Source organism: Diabrotica virgifera, chromosome 8 (assembly GCF_917563875.1).
Source record: "Diabrotica virgifera virgifera chromosome 8, PGI_DIABVI_V3a".
NCBI lineage: Eukaryota > Metazoa > Arthropoda > Insecta > Coleoptera > Chrysomelidae > Diabrotica > Diabrotica virgifera.
The window spans coordinates 195597560-195619266 of NC_065450.1; the positions used below are offsets into that span (position 1 = coordinate 195597560).

At 30.3% G+C, this 21707-nt stretch overlaps 1 protein-coding gene across 1 annotated transcript in view; it reads left to right on the forward strand.

Moving 5' to 3' along the window:
- Nucleotides 1-4511: 4511 nt before the first annotated feature.
- LOC114332809 (uncharacterized) overlaps nt 4512-21707 on the forward strand; it is a 28110-nt gene continuing 10914 nt past the window's right edge. The window contains exon 1 of the mRNA XM_028282585.2: nt 4512-4894. Within this exon, the coding sequence (XP_028138386.1) occupies nt 4641-4894 (254 nt within the window). The 5' untranslated portion in view covers nt 4512-4640. The remainder of the gene's footprint in view (nt 4895-21707) is intronic.

Below are 21707 nucleotides of genomic sequence, written 5' to 3' on the forward strand. Positions count from 1 at the left end.
AACAAAAAAACTTATTTGGAAAATAATAAAAAAAAGTGTATGGAAATATAAAATTACAAAATATTTTTCCTAAATTTATATGATTATTTGAGTCATAGGAGATTCTGACCAATAGAAAGCTACAGAAATCTAAATTAAATCGATAATTTTTGATAATTTCCCGTCGTCAAGTATATTACGTCAGATGCCCTTCGTTGCTACGAAAAAAATACATTCAGTGACATTAATGACAATTAATGTTTTAAAAATTATAAAAGTGATGACTTTCAACCGTCAAATTAATATTTATAACAAACAACTGTTTGTTTAATTGTCCTAATTTGTACTTACATAAATAAATTACAATAAAATTTTGGTTTTGAACAGTTTTATTCATGAAATAATCGCAACAAATTGCACTCGATCTCTAAAATTAATATAGAATTTTAGAGCTCTTGTGCAATTACTACTGATACTACTTTGACAAATTCTAATCTATATATTTTACATTCTCTTAATTCTAAAATTTTTTCATTTAGAAAATTTATTTTTGCTGTACTTTCCGCAACAATTTTTTTTTGGCGTCGAAACAGAATTCATTTTAATGTAGGTATTTATTTGAAATTGTAAAATTACATCAATAAAATTATTAATGTTAGGATGAGGGCAGTAGAAAGAAGAATTATACTTGGAATGAAAACTTTCGCATGGGTTTGTGGTTCTTTGAAAGGATGAAGAGTGCTCAGCCCAAAGATGTGGAGAAAATGTCGGATTTTCAGATATGTAATTATCAACAAGATAATCACAAAACTGGGTGGCTCTTTAATCGACTGTTTTAATTTCTGCCAAATCTATATAAAAAAATCGCTACCATCTTTAGGATGTAAGAATGAAAGACCAAAAATATAAATAAGAAAATGCGTAATTTCGGTTGAGTCATCACCTTCTTTCTGGTATTCTGGAGCTAATCCCAGTGCTTGAACCTCTCTATACCATGCCTGACCCAAATGAAAACGACATCCATGAAGATCTGCTTCAGGAAATCCCATACGAATACCATTATGAATGGAAATTTCAAAGTCTGAAGTTATTACTTTAGGGGATACAGGACAATTAATTTTAAAACATTCTTCTATGATATATTTAATAGCGAGCGAATATGAAGATGACTTTTTATCTTGAAGTAAACAAAAGACAAGAGGAATATAATGTCCATTTTTCAAGCCATGTATACTAAACAATTGAGTGAAAAAACGAGGACAGTATTCAAAAGTTCCGTCAACATATCAATTCGAGGGTTTAGTGTCAAACGTTATCTACATTTTTTGTGAAATTGAGATATATCTATAATCGAGTTCACCGTTTTCGACTTCATGTAGTAACAAAAACCTGTATCTATATCTGAAGCAGATTACAAAATACATTAAACGTTAACTACCAATTGTAAAAAAAATGTTCATGTCAAAAACATCTAAGAGGTGAAAACATTATTTCACAGTGAATTTCGCGATACATCAAAAACAGTTATCGACTGTTAACGTTTATTGACACTAATTTATTAAGCTGTAATTGTAGACAGCGTTATTATTATAATTATTTGTATTTGTTTGAAAAACGTCATTTTGATACTGTATAGCTAAATACATTTGTTTTGCCGAAGATAAAAGAAAACATAATATATGTTATTTTCTTATTGCCGGTTACGTATATATTTGTCGTAATTATTTAATATTTTGATTTTGTCAGTGTTTAACAGAAAAATGTCCAGTCGTAGCACAAAACTTTGTATGACACGAAGCTCTAGCGGGTCTTGGATCTTCTGAGGTAGCCTCTTGCCTTACAAAAACAATGAAAAGTGAAGTTACTGGGAAAGACTTCGCTTTTATGTCTGAAACTTGTTCGGGCCAAAATGGAAATTCAATTGTTTCCGAAATGTTTCTGTTTGCTGTTGAAACACTAAATATTTCAAAAATCGACCAGTTATTTTTTGAGCCCGGACATTCCCAAATTGAATGTGATATGGGATATGGTCCATGCCCACATCGAAAACGCGAGTAAAGGCTTGGAAATGTATGATCCATTGGGATGGTATATGTACAGAGATTAAAATGGCTTTAAAGAAATTAAAATACGAAGTAGTTAAAATAGATCAGGAAGACATTTGGAATTTTTAAGAATTTCAAATTCAAATGATTAAAAATAAAAAAAAAACTGACATTGAAGGAAATGTTGTCAAATGGTTGAACATAGTTTTGCTACAATATACATATTATAAAATAAGACACTGCACACAGTTATTTCAAATATAATTTTAAATCAGACAACTTTACGAAATTTAAAATACAGAGAAGGCAACTTTGAACATTTTCAATTAACAAACTTGTGCCAAGAAGAAAATATGACAAACCGTTAACGATTCATAATAAAAAGTTAAAAGGTTTAGTAGAACTCTGTGAGCAAAAATTAAAGAACAATATCACTTCTTTTACTAGAATCTTCAAGGAAGGGGTGATGATCATAATGAAAATATTTCAGAAGATGAAGACGTTTAAAGATGGTATAAGTATTTAGAAATTTCATAAGTTTAATATTTGTATGTTATTAGAAAAATAAAGTTTTTTATTTAAATACACTTATAACATTTTTAACAATACAGGATTAGTGCTGCATTGGATATCCTGAAAATTTTGAAAATATCAGCGAATGTAAGTTAAAGTCAAACTGGATATCCTGAAAAAAGCGGAAATATCGGGGAAATTTTCGCAACATTTTAGGTAAATTACATTTTTACATTTTCACCCAGCAGTACTTACCCTGTATAGTAAAACTATTATTATCAGGTGCGACGTTAACGGTTACAAAAAATATATATCGGTAATATCAAAAAGCGTTATCAGGTCATTATTAGAAAAAAATTCTATTTTTTTCTCTGTAGAATAACACTAACCTGAAATAATTTTTACAATATGTCAAAGAAACCATAATAATACTACATAAATTTACATATTTCTATTGTAATGTATTTTGCCTCCGTAATCACAAATTTATTGGCCAATATTACTTTTCAAAACAGTTTTTCGCATTTTCTGCCACTTTATGTTTTTGTAGTTAACGTTGTTTGATACTAAACCCTCGAATTGGAAACAGTCGAAAGAAAACGAAGATTTGAAAAACATGTTAATATAACAATATGATTATCTTTGTCATTTTTATTTATAAAATTTTCATTTCTATTTGTAATAATAGAAGATGAATCGAGAGCTTTATGAAATTCAGATATATTTTTGGGAAGTTTAATTAAAGAGTTTGTGATTCTAGCATAATATAAATTTTGTCTCACCCTGTTGATATCATTGATAGTAAATATATTTTTCATTTTTACATTGATAGTAAATGTATAGTAAATGTTATAAATATTAAATGTATTTTTAATGTATATTTGTCTTCTTAAGTTCTTTACAGATGAGCTTCATTGGTTTTTCGCTGAGATCTTCCACGGCTGCTCTTTTTATTGAATTGCTTACGGCTTTTCTATTGTAAACTTCGGCAGACAACTTCTCGTGGTTATGATCTAATATTGATTCAATTATCGTATTTTCACATCCCTGTGTTTTCGCAAAAATGGTTTGCAGGTTTTTTTAGTACATGTCCACCGTTTTACTGTATCTTTGGCCAACATTTAAAAAGATTAAGGTAAAAGTACATATTCATGGAGTCGTTAAGAAGAGATTAGAATCGCAATTGGAGTTACCCAGAAAATACCCGGAGAATATAAACAAACAAAAAGATTAAGGTAAAAGTACCTATTTATGGAATTATAAAATGGAATTATAAATATGGAAGAGATTAGAATCGGAATTGGAATTACAGAGAAAAGCTGGATATTAGATTGTCGGGTAAAAACTTTCTTTTCTAAAAAGAAATGTGTATGTCGTACTGTGAAATATTTATGTGAAACAAATTTTATGTAGGTACACTGCAATAAGAATTAGAAAAATCAAAATAAATAGATACTACCTATTTAAATTATGATTTGGCAACATTCTGTCATTATACAGAGATTAAATAGACAAAATATCAGCCTAAATGATTTAACGAAACGGAGGCATTTCGATTGTACCTGGGAGGCATTTCATGTATGAAAATATTTACCTGAAAAACTGGGAGGCATTTCGGTAACGCCGCCCTGGACTATTTCCATTGTTATTAATTTTATCTTTTGAGTATGGTCCTATAACGTCGCTATATTTTTCTACTTATTTTTCCACTTTAGCATTCCACCTTAGCATCCATCAGATTCAAATTTAACCTAATACAAATAAAATTAAGATAAAAATAACCTATAGAACTATAAACAATTTAATAATTAAATTTTCTGTTTTATCAGAAAGTTCCTAATATCTGCTGTCTAATTTGTTCTATTTCAAGGTAGATAAGGCTTCAATTATATTATTGTTATTGTTACTGAACTGTGTTTCCAATAACCGAAATGACTATTTAACGACTTACTTATTTGTGTGATTAAATACAAATTAAATAAAGCTCTGGAATCTTACCCAAACTCAAAATAAACGAAATAATTTAATCATCTTTGTGACACAGCTATACTTTCAATGCAACACTAAAAAAGTGTATTAACAAATTATACAAAGAGTTAAAGTATGAGGTTTTTTATTAAATTTTTGAACAATTTCAGTGTTGTTGAATTGTTGGAGATGTTTGCTGAGGGTGCATTTAAATCTACAGACGAAATTAAGATGGTGGATTATACTATTAATTATAAAATTGTTTTTGACAATGAGTATGTCGAAGATAATAATTTGAAAATTTATGAACATCTACAGAGAGTTGTTGAGTTAGTGAGGAAAAACTACAGTGATGTAGATAGAGGTAGAGAACTAGAAACAAAATTTCGGTATGTATATAGCGATTTTTACTACTACTACAAATCGGTTTATAATAGTCTAAGAGTCTAAGATACAATATAAATGTTTAATGGATAAAAAATATTGGATATGTAATTTAGCATGTTATACAAGGGTTGCCCGATCTGATCTTGTTCTAACTATAATTTATTACTTATCCTCTTTGTTCCCACTGGAACATAGGGCATCTACTGTCATTCTCCATTTTTGCCGATCTTGTGCTTTTTCTCTAACTTCTTTCCAGGTTAGGCCGACGTTTTCTGCTTCTTTAATAATTGTTTTCTTCCATGTATTTATCGGCCTCCCCTGTTTCCGTTTTCCTGGAGGTTGGAATTCCAATGCTTCTTTTGTTATGTCTGTGTCTGGTTTCCGCAGAGTATGGCCCACCCATTTCCATCTTCTCTGTCTTATTTCTTTATGTATTGGTTCTTGTTTCGTTTTTTTCCATAAGTCTGAGTTTGTAATTCTGTTGGGCCAAAATATTCTTAGAATTTTTAGTAAGCATTTATTGATTGAATCTTTCCAGTGTTGTGTTTTGTTATTCTCCATGTTTGTGATCCGTATAATAGTACTGCCTTTACATTGCTATTGAAAATTTTCACTTTGGTGTCCAGTTTTATTTCATTAGATTTCCATATATTATTTAACATATAATATGCTGTCTGTGCTTTGCCAATTCGTGTCTGGATATCCTCCTCTGCTCCTCCTGTCGGGTTCAGTATACTTCCTAGGTAATTAACTCTTTCCACTGATTTCAGCTCTTGGTTTTCTATGTGTATGCCCATTTCTCTCGGTGTGTTAATCTTCATTAATTCAGTTTTGTTCATGTTTATCTCCATACCCACTTTTTTACCTTCTTTGGCTAATTTCTCACTTTTTTTCTGCATGCTCTGTCTCTTTGCTGAAAGTAGGCATACGCCATCTGCGTATTCAAAATCTTCTAATTTTTCAAAGGTATTCCAGTGTATCCCAGTTTTACCGTTGCTGCTTTTTCTCATAAGCCAGTCCATGACAATAATAAACAGAGTAGGAGACAGTATATAACCCTGCTTTACACCGCTGTTAATGTCGATTGGTTCTGATATATTCCCGTCGTATATTACTTTTGCTGTGGTGTTTTCATAAAACAACTTCATCATTCTTAAGAATTTGTCCGGTATCCCATAACTCTCTACTATTTCCCACAATTTTTCTATATGTAGTATATCGAACGCCTTTCTAAAGTCAATGAAGTTTAGATATAGTTTACTTTGCCATTCCACTGACTGCTCGATGATCATTCTGAGCGTGCAGATCTGGTCTATACATGACTTATTTGCTCGGAAGCCAGCTTGATTTGGTCTTAATTTTTGGTCTATTTTATTTTTCATTCTATTAATGATAAGCGTGATACGGGTCATTATTTTGCCCGCAACACATAAGAGGGTTATAGGTCTCCAGTTCTCGCACTTTGAGGTGTCACCTTTTTTTCGGGATAGTGATTATAATGCTTTCTGTCCATTATTTGGGAATTTTCTCTTTACTCCATATATTTTCAAATAGTTTATAGCGTAAATGTATCATTTTTTTCAGTGTTTACTTTAAACAGCTCACCTACAATATCATCTGGACCTGCTGCCTTTCCCTTTTTGAGTTGTTTGATACTCTCTGTTATTTCCTCTCGGCTGAAGTTGGAGACATCAATATCTAACGGTTCCGGGTTTTCTTCCTTCTCAATATTTTCTAATGAATTCACATTTTGGTTAAACAAGTCAGTGAAATACTCCATCCATCGTCTTGCTATATCTTTTTCTGCTGTTAGTATTTGATTATCTTTATCTCTAATATGTGTGTTATGTGGTGTCCATTTCCTGGCGAGTTTCTTTGTGTTTTCATAAAGTTTCCTCAAATCATTAGTTGCTGCAGCTTGTTCGGCTTCTGTTGCTAAATTATCGTAGTATGTTCTTTTATATTTTCTTGAACTCTTCTTGACTTCAATGTCTTTTCTCTTGTATTCCTCTTTTAGTTCGTTTTTTCTATCTTCCTTTGTTGTTAATATTTTTTGTTTAATTTCTCTTATTTGTACAATCTTGTCCCAAGTATCCTTTGAAATCCATGGTTTACTGTTCCTGAGTTTTTTTGCCAAGGACGTATTCGGCTGTATCTTTGATAGCTGTTTTTAAGTTTGTCCAGGAGTCTTCGATATTTTCGTTAACGACTTCTTTTCTTCCTATATTGTTGTCGAATTCATCCTGGTATCTTTTTCTTGTTTCTTCATTGTCAAGCCATTGCGTGTTGTATCTGATCCTAGTGCTATCCTTGTGCTTCTTTTTGACAGTTAATCTGATTTTCAGTTTTGCTCGTACTAGTGTGTGGTCTGTTGATGCATCTGCTCCCCTCTGCTATCTTACATCTAATAATGAGCTTCTCCATCTTTTTGCTAAACAAATATGATCGATCTGATTTTGTGTCTTTCCGTCAGGGGATGTCCATGTTGTTTTGTGTATTCTCTTATGGGAGAAAAGGCTTCCGCCTATAACAAACCCGTTCTGGGCACAGAAATCTATTAATAATTCTCCATTTTCATTTCTTGTACCTATGCCATCTGTGCCCATTACTGTTTCTCTATCTTTATTTGCTTCACCAATTTTAGCGTTCTCATAAATATGAAGATGTCTCTCTCTTATGCTTGTTCAGTAATTTGTCATATTGTAATTGTAGATGTTCATAGAAAAATTCTTTCATTGGTAGTTCTTTCTCATTGGTGGGGGCATAAACATTTATTATAGTTGTGTTCTGAAATCTTGTATTGAATCTTGCATAGATTATTCTATCTGATATTCCTTCCCATTCTAGTAACGCGCCAGTAGCTTCTCTATCTAGCATAAATCCTACACCACTCTCATAGTTTGATTCGTTTCCTTCTTTGCCAGAGTACAAAATCGTTTCTCCAGAGTTTAATTTATATTTACCTTTTTTCTTCCATCTTATTTCACTTAGCCCTAGGATCTGGATTTTGTATCTCTTAACTTCACTTGCTATTTGCAATGCTTTTGTTATATCTCTCATCGTGCGGACATTCCAACATCCTATATATTTTGTTTTCCTCGTATCCATTTTTCTCGCTGTGTTCGTCATCGTTTTATCCGACCTGTTTCCGAGGCCAACAGTAGCTGTTTCTTTAGCGATTGTGTTCTTTACGTGGTAGGGTTGCTAGCCCTACTCACAATCCTCCTCCTTTTTCAGCCGGGCTTGGGACCGTCCTAGACGGAGTTAACTATAATTAATTAATAATTAAAAAATGACATTTTTTATAAATAAAAAAAATTCGACCTGGGAAGATATTATTTCAGATTTTTTAGGTCATTCTAAACAAAAAGGTCTTTTAATGATTCTCTACAGTTGATCGTTTTCTAGTAATAAACAATTTAAAACTGCAAAAAGAACGAAAGATCATAATTTTCAAGACTCAAAAACACAAGTATAAAATATAGTGTAGTAAACAGAGGTTGAACCTTGCAAAATACGGTTTTATTTTTTTTCTGGTATATGAAGGGATGCTTATTATAAGACTAACTTTCTCTTAAAAAATTTCGCCCCGGAACCCCCTTTTTCATCCCTTTAAATGGGGTAATTCCCGACAGCATATGTCTATCACCCACCGTTTAGCGGGGGTGACGCCCCAAAGTTAACAAGTTTAAAAAAAATGTTTTTTAAAAAAATTATTTTTCCCTAACTGTAACGAAAATTAAGAAAAAACCCTGGGGAGATTAATCACAAATAAGTGCCCGATTTTTTGGTACCTATAGGTTTCATTAAAGCGTAATTGCCCCTTTTTTAATTACAGGGTGTTACATTTTAAAAAAGTTCTTTTTATACCATCTGAACCGCCTATGCTAGAGTAAAAAAACTTTCAGTGATTATCCATGTACTGGTGTTATTTACAAATTTCTATAATGCACTCCCATTTTTTTCCGGAACCTCCCCAAGAAAAGGAGAATTAATAAAGAAAGTGATTTTCTTGGAATCCTTCACACACCATGCCATTTGTTAAAAATGTTTCATATACATATATAATATTTATATAACTAACTAAAATTTATATATTTCATATTTACTTTTTAAGTAATATTGTAGAATGTACAAACTACATTCTCATATGTAATATGTAAATTTAGTAGAAAGTAGAACCTAGAATGAGATTCGGTGATGCTGAAAACATATTTCTGAGCAATATATAGCACTTCCTTGGAATATTCTTCCCATATACTAAAAAGTACATTCTTCCTATATACTAAAAATATGTGCGGTAGTACATTCTAAGTATATAAATAGAAGGTTTACAGCACCTCCTTAGAATGTTGTAAAACGGATATTCTTGGTATATACTGAAAAGAAGTGCGGTAGTACATTCTAAGTATATACATAGAACGTTTAAGTACTGTAATGTAGTATATACTCAGCATCTGCTCTGCACATTCCCAATGGTAATTACGCATATTCTCAGCATATACTTTTTCTGAAAAGTATGTTCTATGAATATACTAAGAACATGAAATTGTTATGTGGGAACAACCATACACCATACATAACCAAACCACAGTCCCACAGCTGTGATACAGCTGCCATATTGGATAATTTTTGTCATGTCATTTGAACATCCAATCAGAACAAAGTTGTAATGCGACTGCGCCGGGATCAAAGGTTTTAATCCTATTAAAATTCACCCTCATATGCGCGTAAAGAAGTATAACTTCAAAAATCAGTCACTTATTTGTGATTAATCTCCTCAGGGTTTCTTCTTAATTTTTATTACAGTTAGGGAAAAATAATTTTTTTAAAAACATCTTTTTTGAAAATTTGTCAACTTTGGGGCGCCACCCTCGCTAAATGGTGGGTGATAGACATATACTGTCGGGAAATAAATAGTAGGAAATATAGTCAGTCCTCTTCATTTTACTATTAATTTTTCTGCAAAACGTACAGGAAAGGCTAAGTTTCGCAAAAACTACAAATTACCCCCTTTAAAGGGATGAAAAGGGGGTTCCGGGGCGAAATAAAAAAAAAGTTAGTCTCATAATAAGCACACCTTGATATACCAGAAAAAAAAAATAAAACCGGATTTGTGTCTATTTTGCGAGGTTCAACCTCTGTTTCCTACAATAATATCATTTTTGACATTACGAAGTACCTAAATTCAAGTTCAAACCTTATTCTATCAGTTCTTGATAAGTCTTTTGGACTTATTTCATTTTGAAACATTGTTTTTGATTGTTAATGTCCGTCTCCCTATAAGAAACCTTCCTCATTAACAATTAAAAAATATGTTTTAGAATAAAACATGGCTAAAATTCTTATCGAGACCTGATAGAAAAAGGTTTGAACCCTAATGGTTTGAAGGTACATGATGATTACAAAAATGATATTTTTTACTTGTATTTTTGAGCCTTGAAAATTATCATCTTTCGTTCTTTTTTCAGTTTTAAATTGTTTATAACTCGAAAACGATCAACTTTAGAGAAAAATTACAAAAGACCTTTTTTGTTTAGAATGATTCAAAAAATTTGATATAATATCTGCCCGGGTCAAAATTTTTTTTAATTCATAAAAAATGTCATTTTTTAATTATTAATTAATTATAGTTAGAATAAGATTAGATCTGGTAACCCTTGTTTTTTGTAATTGCTAACATGCTAAATTACTAGAGCTCAGGAAATATGCACTTAAAAAACCCTAAAATATGCAAATATGCACAAAAAACAGTTAAAATGTGCATTTAAATATGCTTTTATGCATTTAATGCATATAAATAAAAAAACGCAGTAATCCTTGTTTTGAAAGTATTTATGTAATTATTTATTTGATGCCAATGGACTGTTGAGGCATTTAAGCTAAATAAAAAAATATTTATTTTATGCTAAAGTAATAAAAAATATTTATTGAAATTTCTATAACCTACATCATTATATTCATTTATTCTTTAATATGTATCATCATTCTTTATTAGTTATTATTACAATAGGGAACTTGCATAAATTTTTAAATTCGAAAAAAATGTTATAAATCATAACACAACATAATTTAAAACATGTATCAAAGATAAAAAAGTTTTGTTTGTCTTTCGTTTGACCCCTAAAGACGATTAAAAATTCAAATTAAAACAGGTGGTCCAAACGCTTCGTGACGTCACTTGGTTTTACATTTACATTTTTCCAATAAAGTAAACAGAATTTTAAATTAGACGTTATAAACGTCAGTAGAAAATACATTTATGTGACGTTACAAGTGTTTTTGATCGTTTGAACTATTCATAGAAAAATTCGTACTTTTACAAAATGGTTTTATTTTCAATAGTAAACCTTCGTTCCTTTCCTTCAAAAACAGTATAAAACTACAATTTTAACAAACTGATATATATTATTACAATGACATACGATAAATGTCATTAGAATATAAATATTTTTGACTTATTCCACGACGATGAGCTTGCCAAATACCCAAGTAGGTGGAGGCCAATAAACTAAAGAAGGAGAAGAAGAATATACCTAAATATAAGGTTGTGTCTAGGTGTACGTTACCGTGTACGCAAATAAAAAAGTTAGAGTGTCAGTGATTTCTTATTTTTTATTTGTTTAGTGTTTGTTTTTAAATTAACTACGGAGTGTGGACAATTATTTAGTTCTTTTAATGAGTTTAAGAACATTTTAAAACAGTACGAAAAAGATAAGAGACTATAAATTAATATATATTTTTTTTAGTTATAAATGAAATAGTATGTATTACCGTAAAAGATTAAAATAAAAAGAAGACCTAAAGCTTTCACAATAATAATTAACTTGTTCTGAAGCTATTATCCTTGTGGCATTTTTGTAATCAACTATTCTAAATGGGAACTAAGCCACAATTTAACCAAAAAATGATTTTATTAACGTTTCGATGTCTACATCGGACGTCGTTGTCAAAATACAAAATATTATTAAATTAAACAAAAATAGTGTTGCTTAGTAAAAAATTTTTCTAATAATTTATTTAATCTGACTAATTTTTGTATTTTGACAATGACATCCGATTTGGACGTCGAAACGTTAATAAAATCATTTTTTTAGTTAAATTGTGGCTATTTCCCATTTAGAATAGTTGATTATAATAATTAACTTACGTATAAAAATTATTTTAGCAATATTTTGTACGTGTCATATCAACTAAATACATATATTTATTTTGCTAACCTAAATATATACTTTTATATATACATTGATTTATTACAATTAAGTTTGAAACATCTAAATAGTTCTGCTTCCCTTCCCTTAACAAGTATTTTTCTATCAAACAAACACTAAACATATCAAAATATCATGTACCAAAATATACAGTCACTGCGCACGTTAAATAATGAAGTCACTGGCTTGATCAAGTTTAATTCGCGTGTATCTAACTTTTTTATTTGCGTACACGTTAGAGTGTACCTAGACACAGCGAAATATAACCATAATAATAACTAATGTAAAACTATGTGACGTCACGAGTCGTATGAACTATTTTATACCGCAGAAGACTTTAAATATGTATTTCTAAGTTATTACGAGTTTTTGAAGCGTGAAATTTTGGAAATCTCATTTTTAAACAAAACTGAACATTATTATGTAACAAAAAAAAATGTGCAAGTTCCCTATTATTATTAAAACTATACATTATAAATGTTTTTCTAAATTTCCTACAGAAAAACAACCGTAGGTATATCTGATTGTAATTGTTTAAGCATACACGGAAAAACTTCTATCTACTTCACATGAAGTTAAAGAAGCAAACTTAAAATATTGTTTAATTGAGGGTTCTACCTCTAAAATTAAATTATCTTCACATTTCCCCATCTTAATAATATTTTTTTTAATTATTTTTTGATATCCCTCATTTTTCTTTAATACCGTGCAGGATTTTTGATACACTCTGTTGGTTTCACTAAGGTGGTTAATAATTATTTCATTTAATGAATTGATAATTTCAATACTTTGGTCTAAAGAAATGTTTCGCTTTTCTAATTTAGTAATTGGCTAAGCAATATTTACAAAATTGGTTTGGATATTTGTCAAATTACTTTTTAATTACGGTTTTTTAAAACATCCAAACATTTTTCATAGCACCGGAGTTACGTCTACACCGAAACTACAAATGACGTCTTTAATTCCCTCAAAATTATCGGTTATGAAATTTACAGAATTTAACCATGTTCTCCATCTAATTATCACAGGTTCAGGTGGTAAAGGCATATTAGGTTAACGATCTTTATACACCTATACTCGCAGAAGGGCTTTTAAAAATATATTTTTATATTTGATACAAGGGTATTGACCATTGGAAATTCCATCCTTACAGCTTGTAGCATCCTGCTACTCTATTTGTAGCAGACGCGTGCTCTAGATAAGTAACAAATTTGAAAAAAATATTTTTAAATGTTGTCTACTTTTGGTCATATGGTGCAGCATCACTTAACAATAACAAAATGTTTTCACTAACCAAATGAGACTGCATATTGTAGAGCCCCTTCGTCTCCTTAATTCGTCGCCTTATAAATTGTAAGAGGCAGATATTAAGGATATTACCAGAAAGTGGATCCATGAGAATTTTCACATTTATTGTTTAGATTTGAGATTTCTCATTTCTCTTTAAAATGCATCTATGCAAAAAATTGCAAAAAAGTCTAAAAATATGCAATTTTAATAAATGTATATGCACTTATAAAATTTATCCAAAATATGCAAATATGCACTTAATATGCATTTTGCATATTTCCCGAGCTCTATAAATTACATATCCAATAATTTTTATCCATTAAACAGATCGGTGCAAATCGACCTTATGTCGGATCCTCTACTATAACGTTCCCTGCCGTTATACAACTTCCAATTGCCACTTCGTCTGGTTGTTCCATAGGCCCTCTTCTATGGCCCTTTCTCTCAGTTTTTTGTCTATTCCTTCGCTCCAACTTATTCTCGGTCTACCTCGTTTTCTCTTTCCTTCTGGTTGCCATTTTAGTATTTCCTTTGGTATCCGTTGTTCATCAATTCTTTTTATATGTCCAAACCAGATAAGTTGTTTTATTGATAAGTCATCTGTGATTGTTCTTTTATTCCTGCCGCTCTTTTCCAAAATTCCATTTCCGTTGTTCTCGGCGTTGCCAGTCTTTCAGTGGTCATACCTCACAGCTGTATAGAGTGATACTTTTCACTGTAGTCTCATATACAGGGTGTCCCCGTAAATAGTGCGTTCCTTAAAGGTATAGGTAGAAGGTACCATGTAGAGCAAAAAAGTCTTATAATGGTTTTTTCTAAATTCATCCGTTTGACCAAAAAACGAAAATACATTTTGATATGCAAATTGAAGTCTGGCAACAACGCGCAACTCAATAATCTAAAGATTAAAAAACTAGGTTTGTAGGTCAGTTGCATTTGGTAGGTAAAATAATGTAAATATCAACCAAACCCATATCCATTATTTTGCAAGTAGGTACCTACGATGTCAACAACCCCAAAAAATCACACCTCAAAGTAACATTATTAGGTTAAATTTCCACAGTCACAGCAAGTTCTTCTAGGCTACGTTGCCATGTCATTCAAATTTATGAAAATAAAAATTCACTTATATGGAGAACAATGTAATTTGTTTCTTGGAAACGGTTAACTTTAGAAAAAAAATGTTACAGGATTTTTTTGTTCTAAATTGTGTATTATATCCATACCTGAAAGGAACGCACCATTTTCGGGGACACCCTGTATTTTATCCCCTTTTTATTTTCTTTGCTGATGGATTGGCACCATCATAAAAACTGTTGAAGATTGTGACGGCTTTTCTGCCTAGCGTATTTCTTTCTCTTATGGCTTTGTCTAATGTTCCATTGTGCGAAATATTGATATCTAGATATTTCTAGTCGTAGCAGTTAGCAGTGCTACCGATATCTAGTCTGGGCTGATTATCGGAGAATAGGCCATTTTTGAGAAAAGTTATTTACCAGCAATTTTATTGCTGGAATCGAATCTTATGATTGTATATATTAATAATATAGATATGCAAAGTCCGCAGATAGTGTGCTACTTTTTTTATAAACAAAATGGCGCCCGAAAATCGTGTTTTTTTCTTTTGCTCTATAACTCCAAACATTTTAACTTTAGACCAAAAACACCCAAATAAAAATTCACCGCAATTAAATTCTGCATAGAGACGTGTTTTTTCCGATTTACTTCGACGAAAACTTTCCCCAGAAAAAGCGGGTTTTTCCAACAAAATCTTTAATTTTCAACTAAACTTTTAGATAAGTAGTTGTTAATCAATAATTAAATAACTTGGTAACATAAAAGCCCTTTCCGTATATATTACAATTCCAGAAGCCGATGGAAATTGAATGAACAGTTTAGCAACAATTAAAATGTTTATTAAAAATTTACGGTCGCTATAATAACGACAATAATTATGATGCATAAGAATAACTACGATTTTTTCATAAAACGAAACTATACCTATCTAATGTACTTTACAGAATTGAGATTGGACTATTTAAGCGGTCTCGGGAATATTTTAAAATTATAAACAATTTTTTGGTTTATAAACAAATAGAATATCTCGGGAAATATTAAACTAAATTAAATTATAAAAACGGTATTCGAAAGGCAGCGGCAGGACGCTTCTTTAAAAGAAAAAACATTTAATTATGACGAGTGGTTCCTGAGATACAACCGGTCAAAGTTGACCGAAATTTACTGCAAAGATATAAACAATAGGATCATAATTTTCAAACCATCACCTTTTTATTTTTGTCCTCTCTTTCCACACCAATTTTCAAATCTTTAAAATCCTCATAACATATATTATTATAATAAAAACTATCGATAATACGTGTGAAAATTGCCAAAAATAGCAAAATTCCAATCAAAAATTAGGTTGGAGAAAATGTAACCCTCAAAGTTCAAAATCGGTAATACGTTAAAAAAATGCATTTTCTCGGCTTCCCATGGAGCAATTTCCTTCATTCTTTTTTTTGTTCCCAAGTAACTCGAGTAGAGCCATCGAACTAACGCATTATTAAATGTCAAACTTGCTTTTGTTTTGTTATAATAAATTAATTTATTTATTATAACACAATATTTTAATTTGTTTAAATAAAAATTGTTTAAATAATTATACAGCTTCCAAATGAGAATATTTATGTTTTTAACTTTAAAAGGTACACTTGTAGTAAGTTTATCTAAAAAAAAGCCTACAACTGGAAAAATATGTAATTTTCTGTTCTTATAAATAAATTAATCTATTATAACAAAACACAAGCAAGTTTGACATTTAATAATGCGCTAGTTCGATGGCTCTGCTCGAGTCATTAGGGAACCAAAAAGGAATGAAGGAAATTGCTCCATGGGAAGCCGAGAAAATGCATTTTGTTAACGTATACCGATTTTGAACTTTGAGGGTTACATTTTCTCCAATCTAATTTTTGATTGGAATTTTGCTATTTTTGGCAATTTTCACACGTATTATCGATAGTTTTTATTATAATAATATATGTTATGAGGATTTTAAAGATATGAAAATTGGTGTGGACAAAAATAAAAAGGTGACGGTTTGAAAATTATGATCCTATTCTTTATATCTTTACCGTAAATTCCGGTCAAATTTGACCGGTTGTATCTCAGGAACCACTCGTCATAATTAAACGTTTTTTCTTTTAAAAGAAGCGTCCTGCCGCTGTCTTTCGAATACCGTTTTTATAATTTAATTTAGTTTAATATTTCCCGAGATATTCTATTTGTTTATAAACCAAAAAATTGTTTATAATTTTAAAATATTCCTGAGGCCGCTTAAATAGTTTAATTTCAATTCTGTATAGTATATTAGATAGGTATAGTGTATTTTTATGAAAAAATCGTAGTTATTCTTATGCATCATAATTATTGTCGTTATTATAGCGACCGTAAATTTTTAATAAACATTTTAATTGTTGCTAAACTGTTCATTCAATTTCCATCGGCTTCTGGAATTGTAATATATACGGAAAGGGCTTTTATGTTACCAACTTATTTAATTATTGATTAACAACTGCTTATCTAAAAGTTTAGTTGAAAATTAAAGATTTTGTTGGAAAACCCCGCTTTTTCCGGGGAAAGTTTTCGTCGAAGTAAATCGGAAAAACACATCTCTATGCAGAATTTAATTGCGGTGAATTTTTATTTGGGTGTTTTTGGTCTAAAGTTAAAATCTTTGGAGTTATAGAGCAAAAATTGAAAAAAACACGATTTTCGGGCGCCATTTTGTTTATAAAAAAAGTAGCACACTATCTGCGGACTTTGCATATCTATATTATTAATACATACAATAATAAGATTCGATTCCAGCAATAAAATTGCTGGTAAATAACTTTTCCTTGTATTTTGCTTATTAGCCCAGAGTAATCGTGATTATGTCGTATAATGAGATCGTTTTATTGTTCTCCAATACACAAGTATTCCTTTTTCTTTTTATTGACTTCTAGACCCATGTACCATACTATTCAGCTAATTTTCGGGTCATATAGTTTAAATCGTCATAATCTTGAGTCATTATTGGTGACCCAAATTTTTTTGCAGAAATTGCTTGGAATTAACTCATATAATAATATATGAGTTATCCTCCCACTCAAAAAGGTCCGGAATATTGTTTAAATAATCAAAATGTCAAAAAATTAAAGAAAAATTCGAATTTTTCCTCGTTTTTTGATTATAACTTTAAAAGTATTCACTTTCGAGAAAAGCTGAACTGATATAAAAGTTGCGCAATATAATTTCATATAATATAAGATTGGTTAAAAATTTTGAAATTTGTCACCCTTGTTGCAAAATAGCAATAATTGCGAAAAAACCATAAAAACAAGTAGGTATTTACATTTTACGTTTGTCAACCATTTATACTAGACTTAAGACTTTCATATTTTACCCAGAAAAACGTTTTGATAATAGTAAAACAATACTGTAAATTTCATTAAGATCGGTTTAATTGATTGTGCAAAATAAATTTTGAAATCCAGCTTTCGCAAAAGAAATTGATTTTTTCAAAATGTTGCAAGGACTGAAAATAGAACAGATAGCAAGTTGAAATTTTTTTTGCATATAGAAGAGTACTGTACCTTTCATGTGCAATTTGCAAAATTAAAATCGGTTAACTACCACGGCGTCAGGAATTTTTTTTAATAAACATTAATTTTTTGTGCTACGCAGGGCCACTTTATCCATTAGGCAATATAGGCAGTTGCCTAGGGCGGCACATTATGAGAGAGCGGCAAAAATACTGTACAAAAAATATTTGTATATAAACATTATGGATCTAAGTTCTGTCATTAAAGAGTATGAAGCTCTTTCAAATTACTTTACCGCAAAGAAGCCAAAAAATTGTGCCCAAATAAAACATACAAAGAAATAAGAAAGAGAAATTCAATTGACGAGGGGGTCGATGATCAACTAAACTTTTCAGCTAATGATGAGATGAAAATCCACACATTTTGTGTTAAAATCGACAATTAAGCAAGGAAGAAATTATTAAAGAAGCTGAAAATCTGATACAAAATAAAGACGACCAAGATACATCATTCATACATTCACTTAAAGGGTCATTTGACATAATATCTTAATATTTAAATATTAAGATATGTCAAATGACCTATGGTATTATTAATTGACATATCTTAATATTTAAATATTAAGATATGTCAATTGACATATCTTAATATTTAAAGAAGAGTTAGTGCAGTCACTGAAGGTGGATATGAGCTATTACCTCCGATTTCGTTGAACCTCCATCGATTTGCATGAAAATTGGTGAGTGGTTAGAGGATATCTCAAGGAAAAAAGGTGACATGGTGTCAACTTGCGCTTTTACCCTGGGGATGGATGCCACCTCTTCTCGAGGGTGAAAATTACTTTATTGGAAATATCCCCAGAATTCGATAGAGGGACAAATTCTAAGCAGAATTTGTTACATAAAGTTATTAAAATAAATCAATACTTTTTGAGTTATTGTTATTAAAGATTTTAACTTTTCGTGAAAAAAATGCATGTTTTTTTACCGATTTTTTATAAATAACTCAAAAACTATAAGATTTTACAAAAAAGTTATTATTACCAAAATTAAAGCTAATAGAAAACGAAATAAACTCCTTAGTGGAAAAACATTTTAATTTTAACTAAAAGTGAGTTATAGGTAAGTGAGTGTATATTTTTTTGGCGAGTACCCAAATCTAAGTATTAAAGGTTAAATAACGGGATGCATTTTATAACATAACCTTATTAAACAAATTACATCTTTTTTCAAAAATATGCATTCTAAACTGGTCAAAACGAAATTCTTAAATGGCGTATATTTTATTTTTCACTTTTTCCTAAAATGTTCTAAAGGGTTCTCTTATTTTCATCATAACTTGCTTAATTGTGATGCTATTAACTTCTACTGGAGCTCATTTGATAGGTACTCCAAAATACTTTGACAAGTGCTTAGCAAGTACCTATATTTTATAAAATGCATCGTTTCCCCGTTATTTAAGATAGGTACATCGAAAAAATAAAATCTTTGATCTTTAATAACTCAAAAAGTATTGATTTATGATTTATATTAATAACTTTATATAACAAATTTTGCTTAGAATTTGTCTCTCTATCGATTTATGGTATCATTTTTTTCACTCACACGTAAAGTGGTAGTTTTCACCACCACGGTGAAAGCGCAAGTTGGCATCATGCCACCTTTGTTCCCTGAGGTATTTTCTAACTACTCACCAATTTTCATGAAAATCGATGGAGCTTCAACAAAATTGGAGGTGAAAACCTTCAGTGACTGCACTAAGTGGATTGAAAGATATTTTCCTTAATTTTGACATTGCTTTGCACGTTTATTTGTGCTTCCCAGTTGCCAACGTGTCTGCTGAAAGGTCATTTTTCGAAAATGTCAAGAATAAAAAATAATTTCCCATCAAGTATGACGCAAGAAAGTGTTAACAATTTGTCGATTTTGTTAAGAACAAAATTTGTTTTGAAAAGTCTTTTTTTTTTAAAGAAGTCTCTGATGTGATCGAACTGGAATGACAATTTTTTCTATCGTAGGTATATAAAAATCGTAGTTTAAATCCATTTTTAGTGTTTTCTTATTTAAATAAAAATTTCTGCAATTTTTTTTTGCAAAAATGGTACATGTTTGAAGGGCGGCAACTAGAGAATTGCCTAGGGCGTCAATTGACCTAAACGCGGCCCTGGTGCTACGCGAAGGACAGCGGTGTTTGATTCACACAAGTTGATATCCACCAAAATTTATTTCAATTTTTATCTAATATATTATTTTCTTACTCTATATTTTGTTATATTTTAATATTTTAATTCCACAAAAATCAAACTATTTTGATTATTGTTCGTGAAATATTTTTAAACAATTGCATATGTTTAAAAATAATCAACTTTTATTCTCTAAGTTAAAATATATGAACAAAGAAAGTTTTTGCTGAAAAAGTGTAATTTTAAAGGACAAAGTATGTGTTTTGATTTTGCAATTAACAAATTTATTTATTTATATCGAAATGTACTAAATATTAAAATTTATCAATCATTATCAAAGGTCATTGGAATGCCCAATCAGAGCAAACGCATCCGCTGTCCTGCGCGTAGCACCAAAATTAATGTTTATTTAAAAAAATTCCTGACGCCGCGGTACTTAACCGATTTTAATTTTGCAAATTGCAAACGAAAGGTACAGTATTCTTCTATAAGTAAAAAATCAACTTGCTGTCTGCTTTATTTTCAGTCCTGCAACATTTTGAAATAATTAATTTTTTTTGCGAAAGCTGGATTGCAAAATTTATTTTGCAAAATCTATTAAACCAATCTTAATGAAATTTACAATATTGTTTTACTATATCATAAAGTTTTTCTGGGTGAAATATGAAGGACCTAAGTTTAGCATAAATGGCTGAAAAAAATAAAATGCGAATACATGTTTTTTAATGTTTTTTTTCGCAATTATTGCTATTTTGCCAAAAAGGGTGACAATTTTTAAAATTTGTAACTAATCCTATGTTATAGTAAATTTAATTACGCAACTTTTATGTCAGTACAACTTTTCTCTGAAATGAATACTTTTAAAGTTATAATCAAAAAAAAGAAGAAAAAATCGAATTTTTCCTTCATTTTTGACATTTTGATTATTTAAACAATGTTCCGGACCTTTTTGAGTGGGAGGATAACTCAAATATTATTATATGAGTTATTTTCAAGCAATTTCTGCAAAAAAATATGAGTCATCTCTCAACATCCAAATGTACTAATATTTTTACAGATGCGCCCTGGTCTAACAGTGTTGGTGAGTGATATCCCCATTTTTTTATATTTTCGTTTCCATTTTCTTAAAGCACTTCCAAGGTAGATTTTAAATAAAGTGAAGGACAGGCACCATCATTGCTTCAATCCCTTTGAAGTTTTTATTTATGTTAAGAGTTGATTGTTTAATACTTTAACGGCTTTTAGTAATTAAGTCTTATATAATAATATTAAGGCTTATATAATAATATTAAGGGGATAGGCGCAAACTTTCGGCTCCAATGTTATTTAAATGTAATCATTTTTTCGAATCCTGAGCAACCTAATAATAAGTATTTTTGAAAAATTTAAACGCAGAATGAAAGATTACATTATTACCGAGGGTCGAAAGTGCCTGAAAACTTCTATAATGTTTATTTTAATAAGTTACAGGGGTGAAAAAGAAGAGAAAATTGACTGTGGTTTTTAATTTCAAATATCTCATGCAAAAGAAACCTTTTGTTTATTCAAG